General features: G+C 34.3%; 2 protein-coding genes across 4 annotated transcripts in view; one reads left to right on the top strand and one right to left on the bottom strand.

Moving 5' to 3' along the window:
• Positions 1–20,619, bottom strand: part of LOC117105740 (dolichyl-diphosphooligosaccharide--protein glycosyltransferase subunit 1-like) — a gene marked incomplete in the record, with an annotated part of 22,318 nt that extends 1,699 nt beyond the window's left edge. Inside the window, 6 exon segments of the mRNA XM_033247004.1 lie at positions 11,740–11,839; positions 13,816–14,008; positions 14,312–14,515; positions 15,285–15,594; positions 16,593–16,654; positions 20,260–20,619. Of these exon segments, the coding sequence (XP_033102895.1) occupies positions 11,740–11,839; positions 13,816–14,008; positions 14,312–14,515; positions 15,285–15,594; positions 16,593–16,654; positions 20,260–20,508 (1,118 nt within the window).
• Positions 2,044–10,031, top strand: LOC117105723. 3 transcript variants are annotated; one of them, XM_033246982.1, is made up of 3 exons: positions 2,044–2,176; positions 6,652–7,196; positions 8,115–10,031. In XM_033246982.1, exons 2-3 carry the CDS (start codon positions 6,695–6,697, stop codon positions 8,861–8,863), a joined length of 1,251 nt encoding a protein of 416 aa, XP_033102873.1. In that variant the 5' UTR covers positions 2,044–2,176; positions 6,652–6,694; the 3' UTR covers positions 8,864–10,031. The 3 variants fall into 3 exon arrangements, with proteins under 3 accessions (XP_033102873.1, XP_033102883.1, XP_033102865.1); XM_033246992.1 differs by having other exon boundaries at positions 7,750–10,031; XM_033246974.1 differs by having other exon boundaries at positions 6,652–10,031.
• Positions 20,620–20,855: the final 236 nt, after the last annotated feature.

Raw genomic sequence — 20,855 nt, 5'->3', positions numbered from 1 at the left:
GTCATATACTTCAACCCAGTAGTACTGTGTTTATCACAATTTACTTTGGTACACAATATAATGCACAATCTTATGGAACCCAAGGCTCACTGAAGTAGCAGGAGTCTCCCGGAAATCCGGACAACCTCCACACTCCCGCAAGCAAGCATGAATCTCCCGGAAAACAACACATCTCCCGCAAGTTTATAATATTTTTATGATTATTATCAATTGCCTCACGGAAGTCAGCACCAGTGGGTACCAGTATGCGCACCAAAATGAAATTACATATGTTATAGAAACTTAAGAAATTTCTTAAAAATGTATACCTATTTTGATATCCTTTAACTCCTTTGCCAACTAATAGACATTAGGCCTAATGTATTACAAGCTATGGTAAGAGCAAGTTATTAATTTATTAGCTGTAGTCCTTGCTTACTGTCAAGTGGGGAAATCCTAATGGATTGAAGTTTGATAATGCCATGTTTTTGCAAGTATATATGCACATGTTTGTGTGTGAAACCCATTTTTTTGGGTACTATAGTATCCCAGGAAAGTAGCTTTGTTACAGCTGACAAAATGTTACTTCATCTATGGTCTCTCAACTTTCAAGGATGTGATGTATGGATAATAAAATAAGAGCTCACTTCGAAGTCTTGGATATGCTGTTCAACAAGGTTAGACTTGCGAGCGACTATCACTGGTCTACCAATTGTGTCCAGGTAAGTGAAATGCAGCTCATTCTTATCTTGGTCTACCGAGTATGGTGTCACTAACTTCATATTCCTGTTGGTAAAGAAAATAGCATATAACTATGAATGGTAACTAGTCAACTGTTCCAGAGCTATGGTTTCTATCAAAGTTAAAAATTAGTGGTGGCTCTAGGACCCTGGTATTCAGACATAATCTAAATTATTGCCAAGCTTTTTTGTAGGGTCGGTGGATTGTTTATGAAATGGAAATAATCAACATCATTAGGCATTCAATTCAATATTTTATTGCTGTGTGAGCCATCAAGGGCTATTATCTAAACAAAACAAAATATAAGACAAGAGAAAAATAACACATTTTAAAGTCAGTGATTTTTTAATAAATAGGCTCTCAATTTAGGTTTATTGTTGAAATTTATGATTTGAATAAATTAAACCTGAACATAAAGGAACTATACATCTTTGGGTAAGGGCATTACTTCATGCTCAATGTACTGTAGTGCACGGTAATTTTATGTTATGTGTTAGTAATCTTAATGGACTAGATCACAAAGTCACCTTGGAACCAATGCTACATTACAATTTTGTGCTTCTAACATATAATTTTCAAAATTAATATGCTAATTAGAATCATCTTTTAAGCCAGAAACATATGGCCTGAGCCATCCATAGGTAACGCATGTTAAATTTTTCCACCACTTCTGGGGCTAGGTGAGCGAAAATTGTGGCGCATGTTTTGGGATGCAGTACATTGAACCAAAATGCTTAAGTCATTTATATCCTTCGTTTGTTTTTACAATTTTCACAAAATACAATGTACACAACCCTTCCCCCCACTCCCAAGTCCTGGATATGTATGTACATTCCCTGATTACCACTAATAACTGAACACATGGTTCTCTATATCTTGATAGAAAGTGTAAAGTGTATCGTATGCAACCTATAGTTAAATTACAATTTCCAGATCATGTATCCCATGAACATAAAACATGGGTATACAGTGTACACACCACATCTGTGCTTAAAGACCCAATCTATCATATGCCATAAATAGCTGATTAAAATTTGACCCTGAAATTTTGAAACACAGCATCTCGAAAATTTTTCCATCACTACTCACATGCAGACCTACAAGTAAAAAGTCCTTTTATACTTTTTTGTAATTTGTTTACATCGATTGAAGATGTCTACTGCAGCGTGAAAAGGTCCTATTCAAGGCTATGGTCAGTTGAAGTGATAACAAATAAGTCAGTGATGCTTAACTATATCAATTTAACATGTCTACCGGCCCATAACAAATATATTATCATGTGTGATGCAAAAATATTGGTTTCATCATAATCATTGCACAGTTGTGAAATGCTGGTTTTGGATTAGATGATCCTGGTATAAGCTGTGTAAATGTTAACAGTATTCAACATTGTAAAAATCAGAGAAGCTGATTCCTATGCTGCGAAGAATATTTTATAGCAAGAGAATAATAGAAGGTAATTGATTTTTTGTATAATTCCTATGAATGACACTGCTCACATATATGAGCAATTGTAAGGACACAATTTACTGTACTAAGGGTCATTCCATGCCAATTCAACGTGGCCGCGGAAGTCACCATCTCAGATTTTGTTTAAATCTTCAGGGTTTGTTTTAACTTCAGTAAGTAAGAAAAATCCAAAATTTCAGCTTAATCGGACCAATACTTTCCGAGATACCGGTGTCCGAAAAAGTGGGCGTGGCACCCATTAGAGCCGCCAACGACGTTGTTATTTGGATTCTTTGATTTTTGAAGTGTCATAACTTTTTTTCTAGGCTACCTACAAAGCTAAAATTAACAGTACTTACTCAACTTTTGGAGTAGATTCAGATTCTGCATTCAAAAAATTACTTAGAAAAACACTTTTCGAATTATGCTCTATCAAACATGGCTTCAGAATGAACGCGACAGAGCTTTCAGCTATTTTTGCTCACCCATATCTCAAAAACTAGAAGGGCTAACCCAAAACTGTTTTTGATTTCCTATACCCTACTAACTTCTGTGTAAGTAAAGTAAATATGGACATAACCCAAGCATGAATACTACCAAATATATGCCTCCCATTATGGTCCAGCCAGAAATTTGACAAATAAGGGTAGTCGCGTTTGGTGGTAGGACCCAATGTGGATTTTGAAATATCAACTTATCAATATATGTTACATTCATAATATTAAAAACATTGTTGTATATTTACCACCATCTTAAAATATTTTACAGGTCAAAATTACACATAAACGCTGGCGAAGATGTGTATAAGAGACAGGGCTAGGCCTATGTATGAAGAATATGAAAAAATATCAACTTTTTTACAGCTCAGTAATTAATTCTGAAAACTGTTGTTAAAAAAATGATGTAGAGAAATGCCATCAAATGGGCTTAAAAATCTCTAAAACCCTGGAGTGCAATGGCGCTTCGCCCCCTTGACCCCCGACCAGGGCTCTGCCCCTGGACACCGATGGGGGCCTAGGCGGCCCCCCCCCCATTCCCCGGCCTATTTCAATTTACTCTCCTGTTACTTTCAAATTTCTCCTGCTACTCATGTGTAATTTTGACCTGTAAAATATTTTAAGAAGACAGTAAATATACAATAATGTTTTTAATATTATGATTGTAACATATATTAAAGTTGATTATGCTGAATTTTCAAGTTGATATTTCAAAATCCACATTAGGTTCTACCCCCAAACGCGACTACCCATATTTGTCAAATTTCTGGCTGGACCATAATGGGAGGCATATATTTGGTAGTATTCATGCTTGGGTTATGTCCATATTTACTTTATTTACACAGAATTTGGTAGGGTATAAGAAATCAAAAACAGTTTTGGGTTAGCCCTTCTAGTTTTTGAGATATGGGTGAGCAAAAATAGCTGAAAGCTCTGTCGCGTTTATTCTGAAGCCATGTTCGATAGAGCATAATTCGAAAAGTGTTTTTCTAAGTTATTATTTGAATGCAGAATCTGAATCTACTCTAAAAGTTGAGCAAGTACTGTGAATTTTAGCTTTGTAGGTGACCTAGAAAAAAAGTTATGACACTTCAAAAATCAAAGAATCCAAATAACAACGTCGTCGGCGGCTCTAATGGGTGCCACGCCCACTTTTTCGGACACCGGTGTCTCGGAAAGTATTGGTCCGATTGAGCTGAAATTTTGGATTTTTCTTAGTTACTGAAGTTACAACAAACCCTGAAAATTTAAACAAAATTTGAGATGGTGACTTCCACGGCCACGTTGAATTGGCATGGAATGACCCCTATACTAAACATTTTTAAATGAAAAAAATAGAATACAGAGGATTTAAGCTAAAGGTCTGTACCATAAAACCTCGAAAAGAAGCCCTGAGCAGCGGCTTCATTTTTTTCCCCGAAATTTTAATGGGCTTTATTTCGAGATGGGCTTCATAGTCCGAGATGGGCCTCTTCGAGTCTACTTTTACAAAGTAAAGAGGGGGGGGAAAATGAATGCTTTAACTACTATTTACTATAAAACTGTAAATAGGGTCACTGTAACATCAGTCTGTATCATGGAGTATTTACCAAGCATGATAATTTATTTTTTTTTTTTTTTAAATTCATATAGTGTATGTATTGAACTATCTTAAGATGGGCTACTGTCTGAGGCTACTTTTGCAAAATAAAGAGGGGGATGTATTGTACTATCTTGAGATGGGTTTCTTTCGAGGTTGCTTTTGCTAACTAAAGAGGGGGCTTTAATTCGAGATGGGCTTCTTTTCGAGATTCAGCCCATTGGGCTTCTAGTCAAGGTTTTACGGTATGATATCAATGTTTTGAAAATTGTTTTGGATAAAATAATTAAATTGTTTTTCTGAGAGAATTTTTGTATTTTAATTCACTACAAATCCTATTACTGTACTTGCATATTGAGGGTCCCAAATGATCACCTTCTAAAGGATGGTTCACTATCATTAAATTTGGTTTAAATAAAATAATAATAAATATTCCCTTATAAGGTTCAAACAGATTCTTGAAATACATTTGGCTTAATAATGACCTATTGTTGCAACAAAACAAAAAAAGTGACCATTACATTTTTTTTCATTTCCATACTTTATGTATTCATCAGTTAGATACATTTTAAAATAAACAAGAAATATTTCCTATAAAAAAAAACAACACAAATATTTCCTATAGAAAAAAAACATTGCAACTTCAGTAGCTAATTCAATTTGTGTATACAGCTACTTCCAAATTTATCCTACAGTATGTGTAAATATTTTAAAATAAAAAAATTAATGATGAGATTACAACTACTTGGCAGACCTAAAACTTGATTAATCATATATTACATCATGTTCCTATTCGGTCGTTCCAAGGCAAAACAACGTAACTTAAAAATATAAAAGCAGTTACTTTGTTTTGCCATAGGACGGACGTATTAGAACACTACTGTTATCATTTTTTAAATAATATATTATACATAAAAATAGTATTCTAGTATCCTGAAACATCCTCTCATCAGCCCAGAAAGCACAGTGTTAGCTAGACTTGCCACAAGTCTCTTATTTTTTTATTATTTTTCTCATTCTGGACAGCGCCACCAACGAGAAAGTTAATTTAAAGACGGAATAAGTGACTTGTAAAACACTGAAATCAGGCACCAGGATGCCAATAGAATGACGTAATCTTATATTCCGTATTTGGATAAATGGGCAGACCGAAATAAACAATTTCAACCAATCAAATGTTCATATTTTTGGAGCCACGAAACTGAGTCACTCGCGTCGACTAGTTAGGCATGACTAAATTTAAATAGTCCTCCCTAATAAAACGGGCCTAAAATATTTAGAATAGACCCTAGTAAGACTAATGATGGCAATGGCAAAAACAATTAAGCTTAGACTACATGGCATACCACACAAATACAACAAAACTTTAACTTTCCAGTAGGATGGCTCAGGCCTCTCCTGGAGTCAGGTAGTAGGCCTAGCCTAGACTAGTAGAGGCTTGGCCTATTTTTAAGTTCTTACTTACAGAGGCCTACCTTTTTAACAATATTCTACCCTAAAGGCCTAAATCTGTGTAGCAGCTAGCGGTGAGCAAGGTTCCAAGTAGGCCTATAGCCTACGGTTATCAGTCCATGTCGTTCTCAGCAGGCCAGAACTATTATACTAACTATTTTAATTTAAGTAGGTAGCCAAAAGGGAGCTGGAGCTTGTTCTAGTCGAGACATCCGCATCTTCAATTTTGAAAATTTACCAAGATTGATTAATATGCATGAAGTTAGCCAATCACGTGATTTACAAAATCAGTCATAAACTGTTTAGATGTGTATAAGAGACAGGGGAAATTGCACGCATGAATCGTTTGCCCAGGCCCTAATTCGAAAAAAAAGAAATCGAGTATGGGACGCCAATTAAATTAGGTATGGCGCGCACTAAGTGCAATAAAGAGTGAGTAACCTAAAATTAGGGCCTGGAACCCAGGCTAAGTGTTAGCCAATGGAAATAGTGATATTATATACAGGGCCATACAAGGCCATATAATAAAATGAATGTACAGAACTGTACTGAATACTGTAGTAGCTGGCTGATACCAACTGCCTAGCCTAGACTTACATAGGAAAAAGCTAGACCTACGAATACCCGTACGAATATCAGGCCATTTATATGACATACAGTATTTCTTAAGGCTGACCGTGGAGATCTCTTTGTCCCCGATTCAATTCTCATCGTTGCTCTCCTTGCATTTCAGCTGGAGGACTGAAAAGCAAGCTACAATTAGCGCACCATCATCTTTCGGATGAAACGTTTGTCATTGGTCCTGTCTGCATTTATGGTCCATTTGCACATCGAAGAATGCAGCACACTCTTCAGAAAAGAGTAGGGAATTGTCTTCGGACTTATCCTTGGTGTGATTCAAATAAAAAAAAACCTAACATAACTGCATTTGACTAAATTCTTTCTTTTTTACAGCCTTGGATTTGATAGTTTCATAGTGACAAGATTTCTGGTAAATATGATATTGATTCTGCTACTTCATTCATTCATGATTGTATCATCTGATTACATAGAGAGTCAACCTCTGCCAAGAAACAACACATGCAACTTGGCCATTCATTCCAAGGCTTTGGAAACCATCATCAGAGATGAAAGTGTTCTTATCAACATGGAATTGACTTTATTAAAGTCCAGTATTAATAACTTATCTGTTGATGTAATGGAAGAAATTCAGTATTCAGATGGAATGATCAATATCCAGGACTGGGTATTAGCCATTGGACCCAAGGGTTTTCAACTATTATCTTTGCCAGATACAGCAGTGATCTTCTCCCTGAATACATTAAGTCACGGTATAGAAAGGGTTTCTGTGAATGTTTTCATATCAGTGGACTGTTACTTGGATGCTGATGAAGATGAAAGACAAAAAATAATTGCATCATCGCTTGCACGATTTTCATCAATGGATAGCTTACAAAAGGACTTTTTAATTTGTCTCAAGTCTAACAGTAATTTTGAAAGTACGACTACTTTTACAAAATTGTTTTGTTGGGGAACTGAATCTACAAAAAATCATTTCATAAAAATCATACATATATTGACTATATTTGGAAGTTTCATTCTATTACAATGTATATGTCTGTTCCTTGTGTCGTTTTTTTGTGAAAAAAAACCATCACTTGTTGAAGGCACAGAGTACATTAATATAAGCACAGATCTCCCTATTGGCCCTAAACACTTTGTATTTTTTTCAGGAGGTATAAAAACATATATTTTTGTTTGCTTTCTGTGCGCGTCTTTAATTTATATATCTGGATGTGTCCCATCAATGATACAATACATAATCATGGGCAAAGCTGATACAGCTTATATTGTATTTGTCATAATTGGGTATTTCATATTTGTGTTTAATTCAATGTTGTATTTATATATATTTAAGAAAAATGAAAAAGAAAATAGTATAATAAATAAATATATGATCCGACTTATTGAAACTGAAATTAGATTTGGAATACCACTGGTCAGTTATATCACACTAAATGAAATGCCCAATTTTTTTTGTTATACTCTTAGGTTAAATAATTTAAAGAAATTGGAATGTCTACTCACTCGACTGACATGCAGATTACTCTCCTTTGAATTTTGGAAACAAATGTGGAAAAGCACTGACCATGGGTCAAGTGGTTGTATTAAGTTTATTGTCAGAACATTTTGCATGATAATTAAATGTTACATCATTTGTCTTCTTCATTCACCAATTTCTATTATAATTAGGAGTATTCATTTTTTCACTTCATACTACAAAAAGGAAGGAAATATAATAAACATTTTTTCATTACTATTTATTTTAAGTTCAATATTATACTATGTATATATAACTGTTATACTGAATTACCAATTAGTAAGTATCATAAGTATTGTATTTTTTTTTTTTTTAGGTCTTCTAATGAACTCTAATGACGTTTTTGAGTTTGTTATGGTGTCCTTTATCATTATTGGCTATACCTGCATCACTTTAACTGACTATTATGCTGGTTACAGCAAACTGTTGAGACAAGTTATTAAGTTAGCGGTAAAAAATGAACCAGAACATGCTGATTATGCGAGACCTGTCATTTATATAAAGAACCTTGATGAAGGTAGTGGTTTAACATCCATTAAAAAGCAATTGTTTGATCAGATTATTAAAAAGCACAGGCCATATGGCCCTGAGATTATGAAAACCCTAATGAATTTGAGCCTATGTTGCATGGCTTTGATTTTAGTATATTCATTGAAATCATACGGCCAATTACCTAACATAACTATAGGGGTTAGGTCTGTTTTTTATGTTCTCATTCCTTTAGCTTTTCAAAATTTCTCTAAACTTACCATGAATGATTCAGACTTAAGAAACAAAGCAAAAATATTCAAAGCTAGCCTAGAAATGGACATTCAACAATACCGTGAATCTGGAAATATTGCTAGCAATATTCCTGTACAGCTCTCCAGAATGACCTCTCCAACTATTGCCTTCCGAAAAAGACCAATTGTGTCTCCAAACAGAACTATTGCCTCCAAAAGAAGAAATATTGCTTCCCAAAGAAGAACGATTGGCTCCCGAAAAAGAAAGATTGCCTCCCTAAAAAGAACTATTGCCTCCAAAAAAAGAGCAATTGTCTCCCGAAAAATAACTATTACCTGCTAAAAAGAATCACTGCCTTCCCAAAAAGAACTATTCCTCCCCCAAGAAGAAATATTTCCTCCCCAACAAGAAATATTTCCAGCCAAATCAAGACCTCCAAAATAAAAACCAGCGGTTCAAAACGAGAAACATTAGTGTGAATTTGAATCAATTTTCATTTTTACCACTCAATTGTCAATACTCAATATAGAAAAATGCATTGATTTCTTCAAAGTGATTCTGCTGTAAAGGCACATTATTAATGATGAATAATGTTCATTGAAATACAGGTCATCTATTCCAACTGAACTTGAGAACATTGTCAGCACATAATTTTGGATAATTTTATGGATAACAAACATACAAAAAGCTCTCTGATTGTGCCTGTGCGATTCTGAGAAAATAATGTGGTCATTGGAGTCATTGGAAAACCAAAACAGAAAAAAAAATCATCATTGCTCCTTCTTCCATTAGTTGCTGAATGCAGCAGTTCAAAATGAAGGTTCAAGAAATTCCAGAAGAAATGGAATCTTGACAGATCAAAAGGCATGAAAATTCCTTGTATCAAATGAAACGTAGGGGTAGCCTACGCCTGTACTGTAGGTGGGCTAGCTAGCTCATCATCACATTAGTTATGTACAATAATATTATTTAAAATTATTGATGAATAAACATTTGACTGATTGTAGTTGTTAACACATCTGAGTGGACAATTAACTTGGATTGACGTTTCTAAAGTCCATTGTGGACGAGACTGTAGATAATGTTTGAAGATTTGCATGGCGAAGTAATAATAATAATAATGCTTGCTACGCTCACGCTAGGTTCAAAATTTATTTTGCAAAATGGCTTAAGGTATTTGATTTCTTTCACCAAATTGAAAATGCTTCAGCCGCATTTAAAAACCAATAAAAATTCACAAAAACAGTTCCGTAAATGAATTTCTTGCTTATTTATGTCTTATTCATTTGTAGCCAGTCGTAAAGGTGGTAAGAACAGTGTGAAACACACAAACAACCTGCGGGACCAGCAGCTTGCAGTACACCACATAGATAGTTCTGAAAGAAACTGTTGTTCAGGAGAATAATATTTGCCAAATATTATTCTCTTGAAGACGACTGAAGCAACTTAATCAAATTTATATAGCATTTTTAAGCATTTACATGTATTGTTTTCAACATTGGAGAACCACTCAAAACATTATGGAATTCCCCTATGGGGCTTGAGTGTGTGTTCCATATGTGCTTGATCCAGTGATCCAGGGTAATAATGTTCAGCGCATAGAGAAGTTTGATATGCGCTATATAAGTATACAATAATAATAATAATAAGTGGTTTGTTACGCTTTTTGGTTATCCTGTCGGGTTGTTAAATTTAAGGTCTTAAGTAAAGCAAAGTTTAAATTTTACTTTTTTATTTTAAATCTTTCTTTGTACATATTGAATAAGAATGTTTACTTTAAATTTATATATTTTATTTTTTTAAGTATTGTTTTCAACATTGGAGAACCACTCGACAGTGATTTGTTTCGCTTTTTGGTTTATCCAGTTGGATTGTTAAATTTAAGGTTTAGTATAAGCGCAGTTTAAATTTTACTGGGTTTTTAAAAATCTTTATTTTGTACATATTGAAAAGGAGGTTTATTTTTAATTTATGTACTATAGTTTATGTATATTTTTAATTCTTTTAAGAATTTTTTTTTTAGGTTGTTAAATTTAAGGTTTTAAGTAAATGAAAGTTTAAATTTTACCGTTTTTTAAAAATCTTTCATTGTACATACTGAATAAGGATGTTTAATTCTAATACCGTATATTCCGGTGTATAAGCCGCACCAATTTTTAAGCTCCAAACCGTTCCCATAACTTTAAGTTTTAATTATTTTGAAACATTGACATTATTTACAATTGTTCACAAAGAAATGTCATCTTTTTCTGTTGATTATTAAACAACAAACAACTCGAAATGCGTGTAAACCTCTGGCTACCGCAATGAAACAACGTATTCTTGCTCTAGGGAAATCCCCATTTCTTGCTAGATGGTCGTGCTACATTAAATTTTCAACATCAGTTTAGTTTAAGTTTAATAAAATAAAATACTTATTGAGTATATTTATCTATTTTAAACAATCATTCTATTATTATGGTGACTAATAACAGTCGGTATTAAGCTAAAAATATTGGTTATTCTAGGCCTAAGTCATTACTACTCACAGCACACTGTGCGAAGCATGCACCATCACGCACCATGTTTTATGAACAAAAACAGAACTGGAGAAATATTGTGTGATACAAAGCTTACGCATGCGCAGATGACGTATGCCTTTCTACAGTTAAATTCCAGTAAAATAACTTCAAAAAAACTTGTGTTTTTATAGCATAAATTAATTTCACAAATTTTTATCATTCTCTCTATAATGGTACAAGCCACCAGGAACCAGACGTCGAACAGCAAGTTTCAACCAGCCCGCGTGTGTTTTGTTAGGACATCGTAAATGAAGCTGTTCACGTGCCCTCGAGAACCGAACTGCCAAAAAACAGCGTGTTTCAATATTGTTTGAATGTCGTAGAAAACTTAGTAGGATTCCTAGTGCAGCACTGTAGTGAGTGCAATTACAAATACTAGGCCTACAAACTGGTCCTAACCTAGGCTAATTAATTGGGATAGCATGGGCCTAACCTAGACAGACGGCGCCTGATTTTCGTTGCGGCTCGCGATCTGAACTTTTTGGGAGTAGGTTAAAGACCGGTGTATAGGCTGCACCCTAAACTTTGGGGGGGGAGGGTGGGAGACCAACTCAAACGCGATTTGTATCTTCTTCTTGTATGTATTTTCTCATATCCTTAAATGTTTTCTGAAGACAAAATAAATTAATGAAATTAAATTAAGATGAAGAGTCTTACTTGCTGCCTTCAGGGAGGATAATCTTTACTGTCAGGTCATCAACAACCATTGCATCAAACACATGATCTACGAACCGCATCCTCAGGATATAATCATCACCTGTTTTTTTTAAATAAATCAAATTGGTTAAGATACATCAAATAAAAAAATAAATAAAAAAAACTCATCACCTATTGGTTAATACATTATGTTTAATCATCAAAACCGGATCCACCAGTATGCCAATTTGCCAACATAAACAACCTACATTGTTATCAATAGTCTTCAACCCTTTTACCCCTAGAACCCAAATAAATTGCCATGGCTTCTCATGACCCAAAGCCTCAAATCACCGTACCCCTTTGAAATGAAATGCCAAAACCAGAATATATGGCCGATATCTAAATAATATTGTTATCTTGTAACAACATTTCATTGTAGAGAGTGCATCAAGAACCGATGGCTGCTAGACCAAGTTAAGAGGACTCCTTTGTCATCCATCGTCTCAGAACTTGGTAACGTCTGGTGCTGAAATTAAGTTTGTTAGGAGTGAGCAGTTATATGCCACCTCAAGTGATTCTCCACTCTATAGATATATCGTGATGTGTCAACTTTGTCAGTAAATGGAGTCCTAAATCCAAGCAAATACTGTGCACTGATCCTCTGGGAAGTATAAAATTTATCCCTGCCTGGGTGACACATTGATACTGGTTTTTTTTTCTGCCAGCAAATTGCTGAGGTTTTTGAAATCAAGGTGTTAAGTACAAGAACAAATTTTCTAAATGCGAAATCCTCACTGAGGGAATATAATATATAATTAGAATTTTTAAACACAGTAATCAATAACCTTATTCTTATCAGTGAGTCATACAGTCCTAGCAAACCTACTAGTTAAATAGGTAATTCTACATTTGTATTTTTTATACAGACTTTGAATAAAGATAAAGAACATATAGAAGATTTATAAAGATTATTAGTTTCGTAAATCAGGTGACAACCAGACATTTAACAAAGTTTTGAAAACAAAAATTCAAAAATTTAATATGTAATGGATCTATGTTTTCACTGGAATACTTTTTAAATATTATTTAACACAAATAGAGTACCACAGTCATGTCGTCACGACGCCAGGTGACGCTTTCTGTTGTCAACAGACATTGGTCACCATTCTTACGCCTGATATTTTACCATCAAAATGTATTGAAAACACAAAAGCTCGCATTATATTAGTTATCGAACACACATTTAATCATCAATTAAAATTTACAAAGAAAAAGTAAGATACAACATCTTAATAATTACGTTAGAAATTGAGATTAATGGTTTGTCAGTGGAGAAAATGGCGCCCGGTTGAACGCTTTTTGCAACGATAGCAACAGAGTAGTATCACGCGGTATCGTGATGTAACACTGTAGTGCTTTATGAACACCTTGCGACCTGATGACAATCAAGCACATGCGACCTGACGTCCCTCAAAAGTTTATCCATGACCCAAACTTGAGTCATGACCCATGGATTGCCGACCATAGATCTAGTGAACTGTATTCATACATGGCCATATTTGTTAGATAACGTAGTCAATACCAACCAAAAAATGACATCCCCTATTGATACCTTGGTTACACCACCACATGCATTAAATGTTTAATTTAAAATGCTACAATTTTTTTAATTCTTTATTTCAATGACAATTTCAGCATTGGAATGATTCCCCACTAACCATCAAACTCATAAAGGTACAATTAAGTAGGCATGATCAAATGTACTGACACAAAAAACATCATATGGAGCACTCTTTTTGGTTGGAATTACTGAATATGCACATGCACATCAACACAAGAGGGAAGCTAAGCTAAAAAGGGAACACAACAACATAACAGGAGCCAATAAGCTAAAAGGGATATCTATACATGAATGCTGGATTAGCTATTATAGAGTTAGGTTTGCTTTATATGCACAAGGACATACACTGAATTCAACCTATGGACCATGAATTTCCATGGTTCCATGCACACACACATACACAGTGGCTCACCACCAGTCAAATTATCTACACTGCCCTCAACTTTAACAAGAAGTCTACAATTATGCTTTACCTGAGCTGTAAAGGTACTCGTAACTAGGCAGGTTGTACCCCATGTAGTAGTGGGTCTTCCAACCACCAAACAGAGGGAACCTAGGTCGGAGCTCCAGCTCAATGTACTCATCATGCTCTACCAGATGGCTGGTGGAGATATTACCGATCTCATCACGATAGTAAACATCAGTGGCAGAGGCTGGTAGAATTGTCTATAAATACCAAGAAATAGCAAACAATCAATCATTATTGATAACAAATAAGCATTGTTTTACAGTGTCATATAATAACAATAGGCTTAAAACTGAGGACAGCCTTGTAACATTTTAATATTTTAATTTATTACTTGATATTTACTTTTCAAATTCAATGTAGGAAATTTTGGCGATAACGAAAAAGCTAATTCAGAATGAAAAACACAAAATACTTTAAAAGAATAAAGTGAATTATTTCACACTGCAAATGAAATTGTCCATCAAGGTATCAATATAAAGCTTTTTTAATAAAAGAATTACCTTGTATGATTTAACTGATGCGCCCTCTTGTGATCGCTGATAATCATAACGAGAGAAAGAACCTTTCAACTTGGCACCAACATGTCGGATATCAAAGGTTTCTTCAACGGCAATGTTTCCCCAATGAGAAACCTCGACAACACGCGTCATACTGGTTATCGTCAGAAAAGCGTTGTTATTCTCATAATGGATACGGATTTTCTCCTGAATTGTTAATTTAGAAATGTTTCAATTACTATGAAATGTTTCTTTTTAAACATTTACAAAAAATTAATGTACAATGAATATATTTTATAATGAATTAGGAGTGGGATACAGTATATTATATATAGTATAGGCATTAGCATGGATGCTTTGACTATAATGTTAAGTATAAAATGTGTTATCCATGCTGTTATTTGTTATTATTATTGAATTTTTGAACAATTAATTTGGTTTTTGCATATAAAAACACAACAAATTGATTTAATCAACTGTGATTTGTTTAACTGATCGATTTATTGTTCTAAAACTATTATCATTATACCAAGATCAATTCTATTCTACAATGATGTGTATGAGATATTGATACATCACTTCAAGGTTATGTACACTGTTTTATCCTTCCAGGTATTGCCCTGCCCCACCACACCATATTTTTCTTGTGATTCTTAATTATGCATGTATGATTCTATGGATTCACACCTACAGAATAGATGATTTTATTTGTATATGGATACCAAGAAATTCTTCAGTAATCTGTTATCAATATTAGGGAGCTTTTGATTTGTTCGACGACGCAACGCTAAAACGGAATCACTAATGTGTGACTGTCCTGCCGGGCATCCTACGTTGTCTGCATACATAAATTTGGCCAAACTGCAACCTAGAATCCAGGCGAGAAGAACTTAACTTTCTTGCATGCAAAGATGACTTTTAGTGACATCATTACGTTCTACGGCTTCCCATCGAAAACTCCCTATTAACTACTCACCGAAGTAAATGCGGCGATATCCTCATACGGCCCGAATGTAATGACATCTTCATTAACGGCTACTGGGTTCAGTTTACTGAAGTATTCAATGCTACTTGACGACAGCTGTACCTCTGTAGTCTGTGATTTAGTTTTGTATGGCGAATAAAAGTAACCATTGCCAGTAAACTCTACGAACTGTTTCTCCTTCTGCGTGATCTGCGTTGGGTACGGGCGAAGCGCATTGCTAAAAACCATTTCTATTACTAGCTGGACTTCTCCACCACCAACCAAATTTTGATCTAGTGTTACTCTGTATAGTACTTTTCCACTGCAGTAATAAAAACAATACAAGACTTATTTGCATTTGATCATCTGATCAATTGATTAAATCATTAAATCATTGTTTACTGAAAATTAACTTAACTAATATCTTTCTATCATGAAATCTAGAAAAAAAAAAAAAACTCACACAATTTCTATTAAAACACTGAAAATGATATTGTATTAACACTCTGCCCGCTAAACACGGAGATCTCTGTTTGGTAACACAATGCTTGACCGCCAAACACGAAATCTCTGTGTCTCAAGTTTTTTTACGGAATCCGATAGATGGGGTAATTACCAACATGTACTAACAATTAACAATTTGAACACTATATTCAGTCTGGACCGTATTTCACCATTTGTTTGTTTACATTTGCGTAGAGCGGTATTGATCTACTTTCACGAAACCGCGATTATCTCAGTTTCATTGTGTGAAATTGCGTAAATCTCCAAAACTGAGTCATTTTCATTTTACTGTTGCGGGTCACAGACTGTGATTGTAAAGTAAAGCTAAAATGTTTGTAGTTCTTGTAGTATTCAACTACATGTCAATCTGATCACATATGCACTCTCAACTTGCTTCGCAAAAGTGTTAAAATTTGCTAAAATGTCTGGTGGTGGCTAATACCGGTACCACTTTTTCAAACCCCTGGCGGTCAGAGTGTTAGAAGAGTAAAATAATTAATTTAAAATATTAAAATATATATCATATTGAAACCATGAATTTAGAAATAAGTAAGAATAAAGATTGCTTGAAACATATGCTGGAAAATATTATAGTTTAAGAAATGACCGTCTAAAAGAAATTACTAACACTGATATTGTTGTAGTGTGGGCCGAGGCCAAAATTAGGAAATAAATTTTTAAAAAAAGAAAGATAACTTACATAAGAAACAGATCCAAAATTTTAAAAATTTCGAAACACATTACAAATTTAAACCCAGAGATTTGAAAGGGGGATGATAAGTAAGTAATTTAAGTTTAAATTTAAAATTTACTTACGCAAGACCTTTGATGCTGGTTTTTGCAACAGACAAACTAACGCCTTCATCTTCAGATGCAGACTGAAAGAGAAGCAAATGAATGCTAAATGAATATGTTTATCATTTAAAATGAAAGTTACCAACCAACAATGCTACATACAAAACAGAAAATAAATAAAACACCTTGTCATTTGATTGGTAGATTTAATATCACATGAAATGGATATTTACGCCTTCTACAGTAATTAATAGAATGCTAATCCATTGTTTGATTACTGTAGCTTAATTTTTCATGCAATTAGTTCCATTTCCATATATTTTTGCTGCATTCATTTTTGTGCCCTGCACAGGCAATTTTTACTGACCATCAAGTTCTATGAAATGAACCCACCGTGCTAGGAAAGGTGCCTCAAAAGTTTTGTTTGAAATTTACCTGATTAAAACTAATGGACATGCAAACAACAGATTGTTCCAATTTTTCATAAAATATTGACACACAAGAACCACAATAACTAAAACCCATTTCCAGTGCAACCAAATGTACTTTATAAAAGCTTGTTATTATTTTACAAGATAATGCAATTTTTTTCTTGAAAACCTAGAAAATTAGGGTTGCTAAGTTATGAAGGCTTGTCGGACTGTATAGTAAATACTCCTGAGCAGATTTTGCTGAAAATTAGGTTAATATAAACAATGTATAATGCAGTAATTACGAATATGATTCTGTGCACCTATTTTTCTAGCGAGTTTCCACACAAATTTGAGCAGGCTTTTTCTGCAAAATTAAAAAACCTTGTATTGAATTGTTTGTTAATGCACAGAAGTGTCCGAAATTGAATGTTAATTTTTAAAGACCTCTTAAAAAATAATCCTTGAAACTATTTTGTGACCAAGGAACTTTTCCACTTCGATCCCTACAGTAAAACATTTGTTTTACAAAAGTTGATTTTACGAATGGTCTTTATTCTTGATGACGTCGTCATCAACAAATTAATATGGTACATAAAAAATTCTGATTGCGTATGTTTTTCAAAGTGATAATGTATATTTTTCTTAAAATAATAATAATATTTCTTAATATTTTTTTCCATTTCTCCTATAATAATCACTATATTATTAATGTAATAAATCTAAGCTGAACAACGAGTTACCAACGTGATTCGTTGGAAGTGCGCTGGGGTCAACAAGTTAATTGACATCGTAAAGATGATCGCGAAATGATAATTAAGCGATCTAAAAACTAGAAAGAACAAGATAGAAAGGTCCATAAAATATAGATATTTCAATAAGAATTAAAATAATATTTTGTTAAACAGAAGTATACCAGACAATAATTTGGCTTTTATCGAAGGTAATTTCAGTTAGGCTCTAGAGGGGTAGACCACGCTCTGCTGCACTGTCGGTTTGTACTACTGTAGGCTACCCACCGTCAGCCTATCGGCGCTCAATGGCAATTGATAGCTAGGACTGGTAGTGGAAACTGACACCAGATCTAGTGTACAAATTTTTCAATTTACGAGGGGTATGTAAAAATGGACGTTTTACTATACATAAAATGGACGTTAAAATGTACATAAAATGGACGTTTTACTGTACATGTGCTTGTGATGCGCTAGCAGAAACCTGCCTGGAACAAGGCAGGGCCCCAAAGTTGCATGAAACCATAATTATAATAAACCTCATTGGTCCCAGCATTAAAATTTATGCAGAGCTAGAGATACTGTACGTTGCCATCTCCGTTTGCTAAAGGTGCGATAACCTGCATTATCCAATAAAATGCCGCCACTAGCGTGATAACATCATTCAAAAATTGCTGCCTGTGAGCCTGTTTCCTGCTGAGTTTATATACAAAAGTGACACATAAGGTAAAGTCAAACTCACAGAGCACATAAGAACAAGTCCATAACCGAGCTACTCGCCAAATATGAATGTAAAAATTTTTTTTTTAAATTATGGCAATCTGCTATCAATATTCCATAAGTAAACCAATGGAGTTAACATACTAGTCAGTACTATCCTCATTATATTATTATGTAACACCATTACTGTACAATAGCCAAGATAACAATGTGTTAGCTTTTGTATGACTCTAGTATAATCACAGAACCTACACTAGGGTCTAATTAAGTATTAAATTGATTTTAATTTTTCATGATATAGCATTTGACCTGTCCTAATGTGAAAGTATATCACATTACTTTAAGAGTTTCTGATTAGATTAAGTTGGTTTTTTTTAGAATTAATATTCACATCAAATAAAAGGGTCAATATAATTCCTTGCATCTCATTTTCATATTTTGGGTATTCCATATTTTCATTCATTGTTGTTTAGGCATAGGGCCTAGGGTACTTATTCTTTTATTTTTTATTGTAATCACACATGTGAATATTGTAGAAGGTCAAAACGGCAATAAACCAAAACGGCAATGATTCATATAACTGCAATGATTATGACCAAGACGGCAATAACCAAAACGGCAATGATAGGTATGAAAATCGCAACAGACCAAAATGGCAACAGGCATAAACCAAAATGGCAAAGGAGCAAAATCAAGTCTAGTCGCGTACTTTTCTGAATTATTTTGAAATTGTCCGTTTTGAAATTGTCCTGACAGGTACATCAAATATATTGCCATGAGCTCTTTTTCTTTTTCAATGTTTAATGATCACATTTTTTTATTTATTACACATTTATGATGAATTATTTATATGTTTCATTTTGTCTATATTTTAAAGTTTAATTTATTAATATTATTATTTTGATTTTTATTATCATTATTATTCTTTTTATTATTATTATTTTGCTTTTTTTACTTTTATGACATAATTGTTCAGCCTGATTTTGTCTGTATTTGAAAGTTTTAGTTAATACCGGTATTCAAATGTTTACTTTTATATTGTGTTCAACAATCTTTTTATTATTAAATATGTAGCGTTATATTGGAATTCGAGTCAACTCAGCCCCAAATCAACTCAGCCCCATGTCAACTCGGCCCCAAGTCAACTAGACCCCTGGTCAACTCGGCCCCAAGTGTTTTTCTTTTCATTTACATCCACTTAATAATGAAAAATTGTTGACTACTTGGGGCCGAGTTGACTTGGGGCCGAGTTGACCTGCTCCTGTTATATTGTTATTGCTATGACAATTTTTTACCGTATTTAATCATGTACACTTTCATGTTTATAATTGGCTGTTGTGTTCGTTTACTGTCGTTTTGACTTTAGGGCCTAGGCCTATTGCCATTTTGATTTATTGCCATTCTGGTCAAAAATTGTTGCCGTTTTGGATTTTTGCAGATTTGGTCATTGCTGTTTTGACCAGAAAGCGTGAATATACTACTAGGGCCGCCGCTCAGGGCCTAGGCCCCCATACTATATTACTAGTAAATATAATCAAGCATCTTATTCAGAGAACAGCAGCGTACCTGCTGTATCTCCATTGTATATATGTATTTTCAGACTAGCTTATTACATTATAAAATAAAGGCTAGGCCTATCCTAAATGCTAGGCCCAAGGCCGGGCTAGGCCCTAGCATTATTATGCCGACCCTAGTAGTAGTAGGCTAGGCCTAGGATCAGTCAGTGATCAGGAAGGGGAGGTGATAAATATGGGGTGAATTTACAACAATGCAGCTAAAAAGAAACACAAATTATGTTGCATTACAACTGATAAACATAGTACTTACAGATGCGACAACCGAGGCCAAGTTATCGCTCAGTCCTGCATCAACTGCAAGCACATACAATTTGGTTGGTGTTGAGCCGGTGTTGGCTACGGTAACTTTAGTAGTGATTTTAACCAGCTGCGACTCCAAGTCTATTTTTCTAGAAACTAGTTTATTTTCTAAATTAGTACTTATGCCATCCTGATTTGCAACAATTACTGTAGCCAAAATACTGCATATCAATATCACGCTGTAACTAAAGCTATGCATGGCGAGATGCAGTTGATTTTAATGGATAAATGTTACCCTCTCTTATACAAAAACTCTGATGTTTTCACTTAGCTCGGAAGGACCGGTGAGTTGTAGCCACGTCGAACAGCCCACATGGTTCACTTCCGGGTTATAGAGCGTTCTGAATAGGGGAAGTCATGTTTCGATAGCTTCTTGACAACAAGAAGAAGCGTTTTCTATTTACTGACTTTACTTACCCTACTTTCATGCAAATTTCCGAAGCATAACAGTTACACATTCTTCAAATTTATTTATTAGTGCATAATACGCCATCATTTAAGCATAAAAGTTTGAACTTTTATTAATTATTTACGAAGCAAAGCCGG

The sequence above is a fragment of the Anneissia japonica genome, unplaced genomic scaffold, assembly GCF_011630105.1.
Source record: "Anneissia japonica isolate Jap-2015-1 unplaced genomic scaffold, ASM1163010v1 scaffold640_len1575945_cov177, whole genome shotgun sequence".
NCBI classification, from domain to species: domain Eukaryota; kingdom Metazoa; phylum Echinodermata; class Crinoidea; order Comatulida; family Comatulidae; genus Anneissia; species Anneissia japonica.
Note: the sequence above shows the minus strand (reverse complement) of the source record. Positions and strands in the feature narration are given on the sequence as shown.